The following is a 12762-nucleotide window of genomic DNA, read 5'->3' as shown; positions in this document are numbered from 1 at the left end:
AGATCAAACCACCTCAGCCGGAAACCACCCAAAGTGGTTGCAAACACTTTCCCCTGTCTCTCACTCAGGGAGAGGAGCAGTACTACTACTACTAAGTGGCAGTATCTGTGTGGTGGACTTTTCAACTTTTGCAATGTCCTGGCGAGGGAAGTCGCCATCTTGGCTTGGCACAAAGGCTTGCGGCCTTGTTTCCTGAGCCCTGACAACTGCAGTCACTTGAGTAGGTGACTCTTCTCATGGCAGGTGAACAGGTGGCAACAAAAGAGCGGCCTGCTTAGTTCTTGCGATGCCAGGCTTGCTGTTAAAGGGCACAGAAGCAGAGCCAGGAAAGGAGGGGGAAGCACTGCAGTGCCATAGCCTCGGTACACAGGTGCCGAAACCTTTTGTTCCTGCCGTGCTGTCTCCATGGCCACAAGCTCGAGGAAGCCTCAGCCGCCGGGCTGTGGCAATTGCTGAGTAAACAGCAACCTAAGAGGCCTTGTCACAGTACCAGGTAGAGCAGGTACAGTGGTGCCTCGCAAGACGAAATTAACCCGTTCCGCGAGTCTCTTCGTCTAGCGGTTTTTTCGTCTTGCGAAGCAACCCTATTAGCGGCTTAGCGGATTAGTGGTTTAGTGGCTATTAAAGGCTTAGCGGCTATTAAAGGATTAGCGGATTAGCGGTTAAAAGGCTATTAGCGGCTTAGAAAAAGGGGGGGGGAGAGGGGAAAAATCGGAACACTTGCAAGACGTTTTCGTCTTGCAAAGCAAGCCCATAGGGAAAATCGTCTTGCGAAGCAGCTCAAAAACGGAAAACCCTTTCGTCTAGCGGGTTTTCCGTCTTGCGAGGCATTCGTCTTGCAGGGCACCACTGTAGTTCCTCCTCAGTCTCTCCTAGCAACCACAGCGCTCCTTCCCTTCTACATAGCAGTCGCCAAAATTAGGTAGAGAAGCCATGATGGGCAGGGGAGAGGAAGCCTCAGAGCTGAAAGGGTCAAAGGCAGTGCAGGGGAGATGGAGAGACTTGTCCCTCTCCCCAAGGCCCATCCAGGATGTTCAGGATGCAAAGAGCTCAATATTAACAGGGACTGCATACACAGAATCCTGGGAGCTGTATCTGACTGCTCACAATTCCAGGCATCCTTAACAAACTACAGTTCCCAGGATTCTTGTGGTGTGTGCTATAAATATATGGTGCGTACACAACCCCAGCTTAAATTTGAAACCAGGCATGTTTTTTTAAGAACCCCCCCCCATTTAAAAAAGGTTGTGGGATATTGTTACAGCTGAGAGAACTATAGAGGGTGGTGGCGGTGGGAATCATGGCAGCTTGGCTTGGGACCTGAGGCGGAAAAATGCCATAGCTGTCAACTTTTCCCTTTTCTTGCGAGGAATCCTATTCGGAATAAGGGAATTTCCCTTAAAAAGGGGGGAAAGTTGACAGTTGACTATGAAAAACGCTCCAAATTGGGACTCTCGTTATTTTGCTTTCGAGGGAACCAGCTGATTTCTGCCAGCGCACGAGAGCCAAAAGCCAGAGCGCTGGGACCAAAAAAATTGGGATGTTCCAGGATCCAGTCAGAAGCAGGGAATGGCTTCTAGAATTCCAGGATGTCCCGCTTAGAACAGGACGGTTGAGCGGTATGAGAAAGGTGGAAGTAAACCGCCTGTGAGTGTAGTCTTACTCAAGACCCTTTCTTCGAAGAGGTTTGGACACGCATGCCTTCTCTGGGAATACAGCCTGTGCCACAAACGAAACCACTTCCCCCATTTGAACAACCATGATAGCTCATTTAGAATAAGTTGAACTTCCAAGCACATTGTGTGGTGTGTGGCATGGCCCTGTCAATGATGCCAGCCAGCCAGCCAGCCAGCCGTGCCCTTCTTCTGGATACTCTGTTCCCTGACCTTCCCTCCCCGACCCCAATTTTTCAGAAGGTTTGTACCTACCTGAGAGCAGTGGACAGACTCCAGAATATTTGCAGGCTGAAGGCAGGCAGAAGGCAGGCACACTAGGACGAGTGGCAGGACCCAAAGCCACATCTCCGCCATCCGTCGTGAGCCAAACATTGGCTCTACCCCACAAGTCATTGTGGGGATGACGACGGCGCTGCTCCTTTCATCGCAGAATCTGCCTTTGCACAGGACGAATTAGATCGTGCCTGAATAGCACAGTTGGCACGCAGCTTGATAAATATTTCCTCGTTTCCACCTCCTGGGAGCTGGTTTCTTTCCAGCGTTTTATGTCTAAGGAGCTGGCGCAGGTGCCGGCAAACAGGTCCTTCGCCAGGGCAAAAGATCCAAGATCGGGAAAGGTTTCCTATCTGAAAGAAGACTTGAGAATCCAAGGAACCGACACGCCGCAATCTTCACGGCAACTCGTTTGACAGGGCCCAGCTTAGTCAATCTCACTCCCTTTTTGCTACTACCAGAGAAATTGCGTCAAAGGGGAGTAAAGGTGGAGAGGGCGTTGCAGAAACTGGAAGTGAGGGCGAAGGACAGGCTAGCCTGGGCACAGCGCCAGCAACCTAGTTTAAGAGAAGCCCCAAAGGGTACAAGGATTAAATGCAGGGAGAAGTATTCATAGCCAAGTTCAGAGCTGTCAGATTTCCTGAATGGCAGCACAGCAAACCTGATTTGTTAATTTTTTTTAGCAGAGGTTTTCCATCAAAGCTGGCAAAGGAACTTGTTGGGTCTAACTTAATTTTTAGAATCAGGTAGGTAGCCGTGTTGATCTGACGCAGACGGAATAAATTTTAAAAATTAAAAAATTGTCCAGTAGCACCTTAGAGACCAACTAAGTTTGTTCTGGGTGTAAGCTTTCGTGTGCATGCACACTTCTTCAGATGCCTAATTTTTTATTTTATTTTTTAGAAGGGCATGTCATTTTGCTGGCTTGCATTTTGCCAGCGTACTATGTATGCTATGGATCTCGAACCCTCAGTGAGTTAGGGGCTTCCTCTGCATACAAAGAAGAGGAAGAAGAAGAGTTTGGATTTGATATCCCGCTTTATCACTACCCTAAGGAGTCTAAAAGCGGCTAACATTCTCCTTTCCCTTCCTTCCCCACAACAAACACTCTGTGAGGTGAGTGAGGCTGAGAGACTTCAGAGAAGTGTGACTAGCCCAAGGTCACCCAGCAGCTGCATGTGGAGGAGCGGGGAATCGAACCCGGTTCACCAGATTACGAGTCTACCACACTTAACCACTACACCACACTGGCTCTGAAACCTGCAAAGACAGGTTGTAGCAGATTGAGCAGACAAGGCCAAGCCTGGTTCCAATGGTCAAGAAGGCAGATTCTTCCATTGTCTGTTGATGCAGATGGATGCCAACAAGTTAAGTCAACAGCCTTTGGTCTTTTAAGACCCAAGACCCCACCACCATGCAAGATGGGATCTGTTTGTAGCAGGGTGGGGAAAAACTCATTGCCACAAGCAGAAATTGGTTGTCAACCCATGCCGCAAAGTTGTGTTGCCAATCTGCCAAGAAGTACATGTGTAGTTGCCATACTGGAATCCAAGATTTCTGCTGCTGACATTTTAATCCATATTTCAGCCTCCCGTTTGGGTTAGAAAACTAACTCCAGTTAGAAAAATAAATGCATGCATGAACCAGTGAAATCAACTGCAGTATAGCATCCCTGTTATCATTTACTTCCTGAGACTAAAGGGGTGCTTGTAGCATATAAAATACCCAGGTTAGGCCAAGTTTTCTAGAGAAGCAATTTAAAAGGAAGATAAAAGTGAACAATTTCCCGAACTTACATAGGAAGAGAAAGCCTGGTATAAAGAATGGGAGTTAAAATAGCAACACACAGGAAAGTGGCCCCCACCTTGCAGTTTCCTCATTAAAGGAAGCTTACTTGGGAGTTACAGAAGTAAGAAGATGGGGGGGAGAAAAATTCAGAGGTGGAAAAAAAACATTTTAAAAGGGAAGCCTGAGGGTCTGGGTTAATCCTATGGAGACATTAGTCTTCCAATGACCTATTTAGCCAAACAAATTCACATCAAGGCCCAAACTCAGATAGACAATTACTGCACATGGAAGCTCTACCTTTTAACATTTTTCTTTTCTTTTCTAGAAGGGACACTAATTTTCCCCATAGTCATAACATTTCCTAGGATTCCTCAAAATACCTTTTACTCTCTGAGGAGACCTGTTGCTGTTGTTGTTTCTTAGTCGTTTAGTCATGTCTGACTCTTCGTGGCCCCATGGACCAGAGCATGCCAGGCACTCGGCTAAATGAAAGCCGACGCTGCATCTTGGCTTGTAAGAGGATTTTGGGCTCAAACTAGGCTATTTGCAGAAGGAAAAATTAATATACCAAGAGGCTAACCAGAGTAAAAGAGACTGAGATTAAGTAGTGTCTCCCTTTTGATGGAGTTTACAAACTCCAAGTTTCATGCAAAGCATTTTCAAAGTTACAAATCTCCTTTTTCCCTCCCCCTGCCCCCTTTTACTGTAGAGAAGGGGAGCCCAATCTCTTTTCCAAGATACAAGAGCACGTATACACACACATTTTCCTGTTTCTATTTGGAGAAAGAATGTCCTTTTTACAGCCTCTTTCAAACAACAAACATCAGCACACCTCACCTCTCCCGCTTTTCTCAATATCTGCCATGTTTTTGGGTGGATGCCCGGCATGTCTCCCTCACACAAAGATTTAGAAGCAAGCTTGCATTTAAACTGCACATTTAGGATACACAGCCATCAAATGTTCCCTTTAAGACCAATTTAAACACGGGGGAGAAACGTTTTGTTCGTTTTATTAATATTTTTAAACCTTAAGTACAAAACTTACTCACTCCTAGGGAAACAAAGATATCTAACATACCCCAATTTCCTCTCTTTCAAGCCGCATCAGGCTGGATGTTGGTGCCTTAATGAGCCCATTAAAGTTTCCCAAAAAATGCAACGAAGATAGAACAAGACTTACACACAGACACGAACACACTTTGACCTGTTCACGGTTCGGAGACACTCACATGTCCTGACATGTTCTCAGTCAGAATAGGTGTCCACTTCCAGTGTGTATACAAGCACTGAAATCCTTTCGCTCTTCAGCTACAACCCATGTTTCACTTCACTCATACTCATACTCATACACCAACAGATTGTTATAAGAAAAAAAAACTGCTCCTTTTCCCTTATGGGGTATCCAAGAGCCCGTATAGAGTCCTTAAGCGGGTTCCCTATCGGCAGTGGCGTAGCGTGGGGGGTGCAGGGGGGGCCCGGCCGCACCGGGCGCAACATCTGGGGGTTAGGGTTAGGGGGCGCAAATCCACTGGTTAGGGGGCGCAAATCCACAGGTTAGGGGGCGCAAATTACTTGCCTTGCCCCGGGTGCTGACAACCCACGCTACGCCACTGCCTATCGGTAGGAGAAAATGACAGAGGCCAACCAGAGAATATTGAGAAGCAAAGCGGCTAGTAAGCCTGGTCTTTATTACCTGTTGCAACAGGGTCCCCCACTCCGTCCACGCAGGGAGGGAGGAGAGGAATCCAGAACAATGATGTGCAAGCCCTTATACAGTGGTACCTCGGGTTAAGTACTTAATTCGTTCCGAAGGTCTGTACTTAACCTGAAACTGTTCTTAACCTGAAGCACCACTTTAGCTAATGGGGCCTCCTGCTGCTGCTGCGCCACCGGAGCATGATTTCTGTTCTCATCCTGAAGCAAAGTTCTTAACCTGAAGCACTTTTTCTGGGTTAGCAGAGTCTGTAACCTGAAGCGTATGTAACCCGAGGTACCACTGTATAGACTTTTGAAAGTGCCCACCACCGCCCAAGACCACCCCCTAAAAAGTCATACATCACAGAAGGAGGCGGTCTTCAGCAGAAATCTTGCCTGCCAGGATACCTGATGATGGTCGCTGTTTGCATTACCTGGGCAGCCTGGCCATTCTTTTGTGATGGTTAATACTTTAGTTCCTGAATCCAGGTCACCCTGTTCATACACAAATATTGCCTTAAGGCAGGATTTGCAAGCAAAAAGCCCATAGGAAGGCTTTCCCCATTTGCCTCTCTTACTGCAGAGGAATATTTGAGGTCATTGGGAGAGTCAAGATGGCGTTGGGATTGCTCTCCTGTACTATTTCAGACATGTGGTTTATGTGCGTGTGTTTACCTTGTGCAATTACCAACATTTATTCTATTTTTAAGACCTTAGAATTCCTATAACAAAAGCAATCACCTGATAGCCCCTTTGCAGCCACAGAGCCAGAGTCATCCACAGCAGAGCTTGAATCAGAGCTACCCGCGCACTAAACTAAAATAATAAAAAACCCAAATTCAGGACATTTGCTTTAAAATGTAAAATTCCCCCTGGGTGGGCATGTCGGACCCCCAAAAGAGGACATGTCCGGGAATTCCCAGATGTATGGCAACCCTAGCCCAAATAAATGTGCTAATGAGCTTTCATACCAGTGGTGACTTTGAGTGCATAATGGGTTGCTTTCTGTTTACTGGGTTTTCCATGTTAATGAAAAATCCAGATTAACTGGGGGCAGGGGAGTACAAGCTGGCATTTTGACAGTCACAACATTGACGAGGTGCTGCGAAAAGTCCCAGCACTCCAGTATTCACGTATGTATTTAGCAAAACTTGATTTCTGAAAAAGCCAACAGCCTCTCAAGTGGCTTACAATAATATAAAACACTACAATCACTGTCCTTTTTAAAAACAGGTATTTGGAATAGTATAAAAGACTTTAAAAACCAGCTAAAAAAATAAATAAAATGCATGTCACATCTTTTGTGTCTTGCCTAACTGAAAATGTTCCAGGCAGGCCCCAAAAGGAAGCTGCCTGGTATCAATAGGCAGGGAGTTCCCAAGTGTAGGTGCTTTGGGGGTTTCTGCAAACCCATCTTCAACCAGACAGAGCTTGGATGCAGTGTGTTTTGCACTTGTGGATCATCGGCAGACATGCCCCCAGCAGCGTCCTGTAGTTTGTATTGCTCTGTCCAGAACCGTTGATCCCAATGGCTCTAAGAACTAGTTTAGTTCAGTGGACAGTGGATTCATAGCTGTCAACTTTTCCCTTTTCTTGCGAGGAATCCTATTCGGAATAAGGTAATTTCCCTTAAAAAAGGGAAACGTTGGCAGCTATGAGTCGATTTGATTGCAAGACATATGGCTTCGTATCGGCAGTCTGCAGAGTCACTCAGCAGTGCTGGCTAGCCTGCTTATTTTAGTCCGGGTTAATCATTCGTAAAATTGGGTTCGTTATGACTTATCGCACAAGGTCACTAGGAGGTTCAAGATAAACATTCGCCCGTTTTTCAAACAATAAAGCTGTTCTTAGCATGCGGTGTGTGCTATTCACCCTAATTAAACAGCAGCAATAAATCGACAGCATAAATCCAAACATTGAATGTGACCACAACATGCTGGAGGAGGAAGAAAGAGTCGGCCTGTATGATAGCCCTATGAGCCATCTGCTCTGGGCATCATCCACATCAGACTATTGATTAAGCCACACTTATTAAGGAGTTTAATTTAAAACCAATTTCCAGGGCTGGCTCCAGCAGTGGGTCAGGTGGGGCCCTGGCTGAGGGCCCAGGAGTTCCAACAGGCCCCATCCTGGCTCCAGCACAACCTCACCAGTAGATCTTTCGAGGGTTCTCCAATCAGTGTGACAGCCTGGACCCCGTGTTTTAGGTGGGACGCAGGTGGCACTGTGGTCTAAACCACTGAGCATAGGGCTTGCTGATCAGAAGGTCAGTGGTTCGAATCCACATGACGGGGTGAGCTCCCGTTGCTCTGTCCCAGCTCCTGCCCACCTAGCAGTTCGAAAGCATGTCAAAGTGCAAGTAGATAAATAGGTACCACTCTGGCGTGAAGGTAAATGGCGTTTCCGTGCGCTGCTCTGGTTCGCCAGAAGCGGCTTAGTCATGCTGGCCACATGACCCAGAAGCTCTCTGCGGTCAAACGCAGTCCTGGAGGTTTTGCTAAATATGATTAGAAGGGACCAGCTGGTTAAAGGGGTACAGGTCGGAGCTAAACAGTACAAATTGAGGGCATTTGCAGATGACCTGGGACTTACTTTACAAGAGCCAGACACTAGTACGAAAAGGGTTTTAGAATTAATTCAAGAATTTTGTCAAGGATTTAAGTTGAACAAACAAAAAACCAAGGTATTGGAGAAAAACTTAACAGTTACTGAAAGGGAGAGGTTCCAGAATGAAACAGGATTAACTGTGGTTAAGAAGGTGAAATACTTGGGGATTAATATGACATCAAAAATGTGAATTTATTTAAAGACAATTATGAGAAATGTTGGACAGAGGTAAAAAAAGACCTAGAAATATGGTCAAATTTGAAGCTTTCCTTGTTAGGCCGAATCGCTGTTATTAAGATGAATGTATTGCCGAGAATGTTGTTCCTTTTCCAAACATTGCAAATTGTGGACAAGATGGATTGTTTCAAGAGGTGGCAGAAAGATATCTCGAAGTTTGTCTGGCAGGGCAAAAAACCCAGAATAAAATTTAAAATTTTAACTGATGCAAAGGAAAGAGGAGGGTTTGCCCTGCTGGACTTAAAACTGTACTATGAATCAGCAGCTTTCTGCTGGATGAAAGACTGGCTACTTCTTGAGAATACTGATATCTTGGATTTGGAAGGTTTTAACAATGTATTCGGATGGCATGCATATATATGGTATGACAAGGTTAAAGCTCATAAAGCTTTTAAAAACCATATTGTTAGGAAAGCACTATATAATGTTTGGATTAGATATAAAGACTTGTTGGAAAATAAAACCTCAAGGTGGTTGTCGCCAATGGAGGCTAAAGCTGTGAAAAAGCTCAATATGGAGGCCAAATGGCCAAAATATTGGGAAATTTTGGAACAGGAGGGAGATAAACTGAAATTACAGAGTTATGAGAAATTGAAGATCAAGGTACGAGATTGGCTCCATTATTACCAAATAATGGAGGTCTATAAACAGGATAGGAAAATTGGCTTCCAGGTGGAGAAATCAAAATTAGAAACAGAACTGTTAGAACCCAATACTAAGAATTTGTCAAGAATGTATAACTTGTTGATGAAATGGAATACGCAAGATGAAACAGTTAAATCAGCTATGATTAAGTGGGCACAAGACATTGGTCATAACATCATGTTTGCTGAATGGGAACAGTTGTGGACCACCGGCATAAAATTTACAGCATGTAATGCCTTAAGAGAGAATATTATGAAAATGATTTACAGGTGGTACATAACCCCAGTCAAGCTTGCAAAGATCTACCATTTGCCCGATAATAAATGTTGGAAATGCAAAGAAACTGAAGGTACTTTTTTTCACCTTTGGTGGACGTGCCCGAAGATTAAGGCCTTCTGGGAAATGATATATAATGAAATGAAAAAGGTACTTAAATGTACTTTCCCTAAGAAACCAGAGGCCTTTCTCTTGGGCATTGTCGGCCAATTGGTGCCAAAGAAGGACAGAACATTCTTTATGTATACTACAACAGCAGCAAGAATACTCATAGCAAAGTATTGGAAGACACAAGATCTACCCACCTTGGAAGAGTGGCAGATGAAGGTGATCGATTACATGGGACTGGCTGAAATGACTGACAGAATCCGAGACCAGGGGAAAGAGACGGCGGAAGAAGATTGGAAGAAATTTAAAATCTATCTTAAGAAATATTGTAAAATTAATAAATGTTAAAATGTTGTGGTTATACAAAGTAAGGGATTACAGCTGGTAAAGATTAAGTAAAAGAAAAGAAAGGAAAAATTGGATAAAATTAAGGGGAAGGATTTGCTGAAATAAATTTGGGTATTGGAATGCAGAAAGGGGAGGTATGGGGAAGTTGATGAAGTAAGTTTAAGGGGGAAAAAAGGAGTTGAAATTATATGTGTTTGTTTGTTTTTGTATGTATTTATGTGTAATGTGTTTTGTGTGTACTGTATGTGTTTTTATAATTTGTGAAAATTTAATAAATATTTATATATATATATAAAAAATACTCGGCCTGAAAGCGAGATGAGCGCGCAACCCCAGAGTCGTCCGCGACTGGACCTAATGGTCAGGGGTACCTTTACCTTTTATGCTGTTAACAGCCCCAGTGTGGCTGCCGCTACCTAGAAGCAGGCAATCTCTGAGAACATGCCACTGGAGGTTGCAATAACTTACCCCTCACTAACTATATTCTGCAATGTAACTTTGCTGTAGCCTAAGTTCTTAACCCGAGGTATCACTGTATAGTTAAGACCTTAATTTGTTCCGGAGGTCCGTTCTTAACCTGAAACTGTTCTTAACCTGAGGTACCACTTTAGCTAATGGGGCCTTCTGCTGCCACCACGCGATTTCTGTTCTCATCCTGAAGCAAAGTTCTTAACACGAGGTACTATTTCTGGGTTAGTGGAGTCTGTAACCTGAAGCGTCTGTCACCTGAAGCGTCTGTAACCCGAGGTACCACTGTATTACGACCAGAGCATTTCGTGTTTGAAAACATTGGGGTTGGGGGAAAGATCCGCAGCAAGATCACACGTCCCAATACACACTATATTTTCTTTCATCTACAATGTTCTTCGTGCTAAGGAGGCATTTATGCAGTATATTATATTATATTATATTATATTATATTATATTATATTATATTATATTATATTATATTATATTATATTATATTATATTATATATAAATATATTTATACATATACTTTACAGAAACAGCTATAATGCAAGGCTTGCTTTGCAACATTCTCCCCCACCCCCACCCCGTTTAAGCTGAAATCCTCATCCCATTTACCTGGGATCAGTGCCACTGAATTCAACATGACTTGCTTGTGAGAAGACGTGGTTAGCAGTTTTATGCATCTTCCTTCGTGGAAAAACCAATTAGTTTTGCATATGCCTTCATTTACATAGCAGGCAGGTGGAGCATGAATAATTATAGATTTAAATTGTAGTCTCTTAAGAACCTGTGCCGTATTCAGCTCATATGCGTGTGTACATTTTATATATGCATTTGGGGTTTGAAATGATACAGGATCCTGTTTTGTTAAAGAAATAAGGCTTTCAGAGGCTACAAGCCAGAATGGCTATGCTCCACCATTGGAAGCAAAATGCCTCTGTTTATCACCAGTGGGAATCACCAGGCAAAGAGCACAGTTGCACTTGGTGCCTGAGTGCAAGTTTCCCATTAGATCCGATTGGCCCCCTGTGGGAACAGGATGTGGCAGTAGATAGGTCTTTTTATGTTGTGGATGTTGGTTTTTTTCAAATATCTGCCACCAGGGCTGTGGGAGACACCAGCAGCAGCCACCCAGGGAGGATGTCCTGGTCTGTGGGCGACTAATATGGGGCTGCTTCAATATCCATGAGATTCAGCCACAGAACGGCATTTGTTGGAACATTGGAGAACAAGGGGAGGGGGTTCTCATATATACCTTTGTCCTGCTGTGGCAACTTCTGTATCTACCTTATTGTGTTTTATATGTACGGTACACCCGGAATACAAGGGATGCGGGTGGCGCTGTGGTCTAAACCACTGAGCCTCTTGGACTTGCAGATCGGAAGGTTGGTGGTTCGAATCCCCGTGATGGGGTGAGCTCCCATTGCTCTGTCCCAGCTCCTGCCAACCTAGCAGTTTGAAAGCACACCAGTGCAAGCAGATAAATAGATACTGCTGTGACGGGAAGGTAAACGGTGTTTCCGTGCGCCCTGGCTTCCAACACAGTGTTCCATTGTGCCGTAAGTGGTTTAGTCATGCTGGCCACATGCAGTGGCAGAGTTTCATGCTCCAGCACCGGGGGGGGGAGCAGGTGGGGGTGGGGCTGAAGCGCATCCTGGGGGCATGGCGTGCCACCCGCAGGGGCAGGGCGCCCAGCGTGAGCGGGAGGGCAGCCTTGATGGAACCCCACTGGAATCGCGCTGCTGGGGGCGGTGCGCTCCCCACCCCCCTTTCCTCCGCCAGTGGCCACATGACCTGAAAAGCTGTCTGTGGACAAACGCTGGCTCCTTTGGCCTGAACAGCAAGATGAGCGCTGCACCCCAGTCGCCTTTGACTGGACTTAACCGTCCATGGGTCCTTTACCTTTTCCTTTTTTCACACCTGTAATTTATGTGGGGGTTATGTCCCAGGGATCGCGGCTAAAGCCAAAACCACATATCTATCTATCTATCTATCTATCTATCTATCTATCTATCTATCTATCTATGGTGGGTAGGAATGTCGTTTTCCCTCTCTCTTTTTTGCCACAAAAGCTGAATGCACACAAGTTAAATGTGTGCAAGATGCGTACTTACTATATTCTAAACTGCCTTGAGGACTTTGTTCAGTAAGCAGGGTATAATTTATTTATTGCTTAATTAAATTTTTTATACGGCCCTTCACCTGAAGATCACTGGGTAGTTCACCAGGATAGGAGTATAAATACTCCTAAACAAAGAAACAAACTTTTATTTTCATACTTTGCCTGTACAAAAATGTTATCTCCAAAGAAGGAAGTGTAAAGTGACAGAACAGCAGAGAGACACAAGGGTTATTTTTAGATGCATGGGAGTGGAGTATCTACTGAATAACGAGGAAATGACAAGCATCATTTCGAAAGTTCGACATTTCATATTGTTTTCTTTTTGGCAAGATGACTTGAGATCCATTTTACAGTGGTACCTTGATTTGCAACCATTTTGGATTACAACCGTTTTGGATTACAACCACATCAAACCCAGAAGAGTGTGTCCCTGTTTTGGATTTTAAATTATTACAACCCATTTTGGGGGGGGAGGCCCCATTGGCGAAAGCACGCCTTGGGTTACAACCTGTTTT

At 44.7% G+C, this 12762-nt stretch overlaps 1 protein-coding gene across 1 annotated transcript in view; it reads right to left on the bottom strand.

The window, feature by feature from the left end:
* Window positions 1-2503, bottom strand: part of IL17RC (interleukin 17 receptor C) — a 51695-nt gene extending 49192 nt beyond the window's left edge. Inside the window, exon 1 of the mRNA XM_081182143.1 lies at window positions 1929-2503. Within this exon, the coding sequence (XP_081038269.1) occupies window positions 1929-2069 (141 nt within the window). The 5' untranslated portion in view covers window positions 2070-2503. The remainder of the gene's footprint in view (window positions 1-1928) is intronic.
* Window positions 2504-12762: the final 10259 nt, after the last annotated feature.

This window comes from Podarcis bocagei (assembly GCF_964188305.1).
Source record: "Podarcis bocagei genome assembly, chromosome: 2".
In the NCBI taxonomy this organism is placed as follows: domain Eukaryota; kingdom Metazoa; phylum Chordata; class Lepidosauria; order Squamata; family Lacertidae; genus Podarcis; species Podarcis bocagei.
Note: the sequence above shows the minus strand (reverse complement) of the source record. Positions and strands in the feature narration are given on the sequence as shown.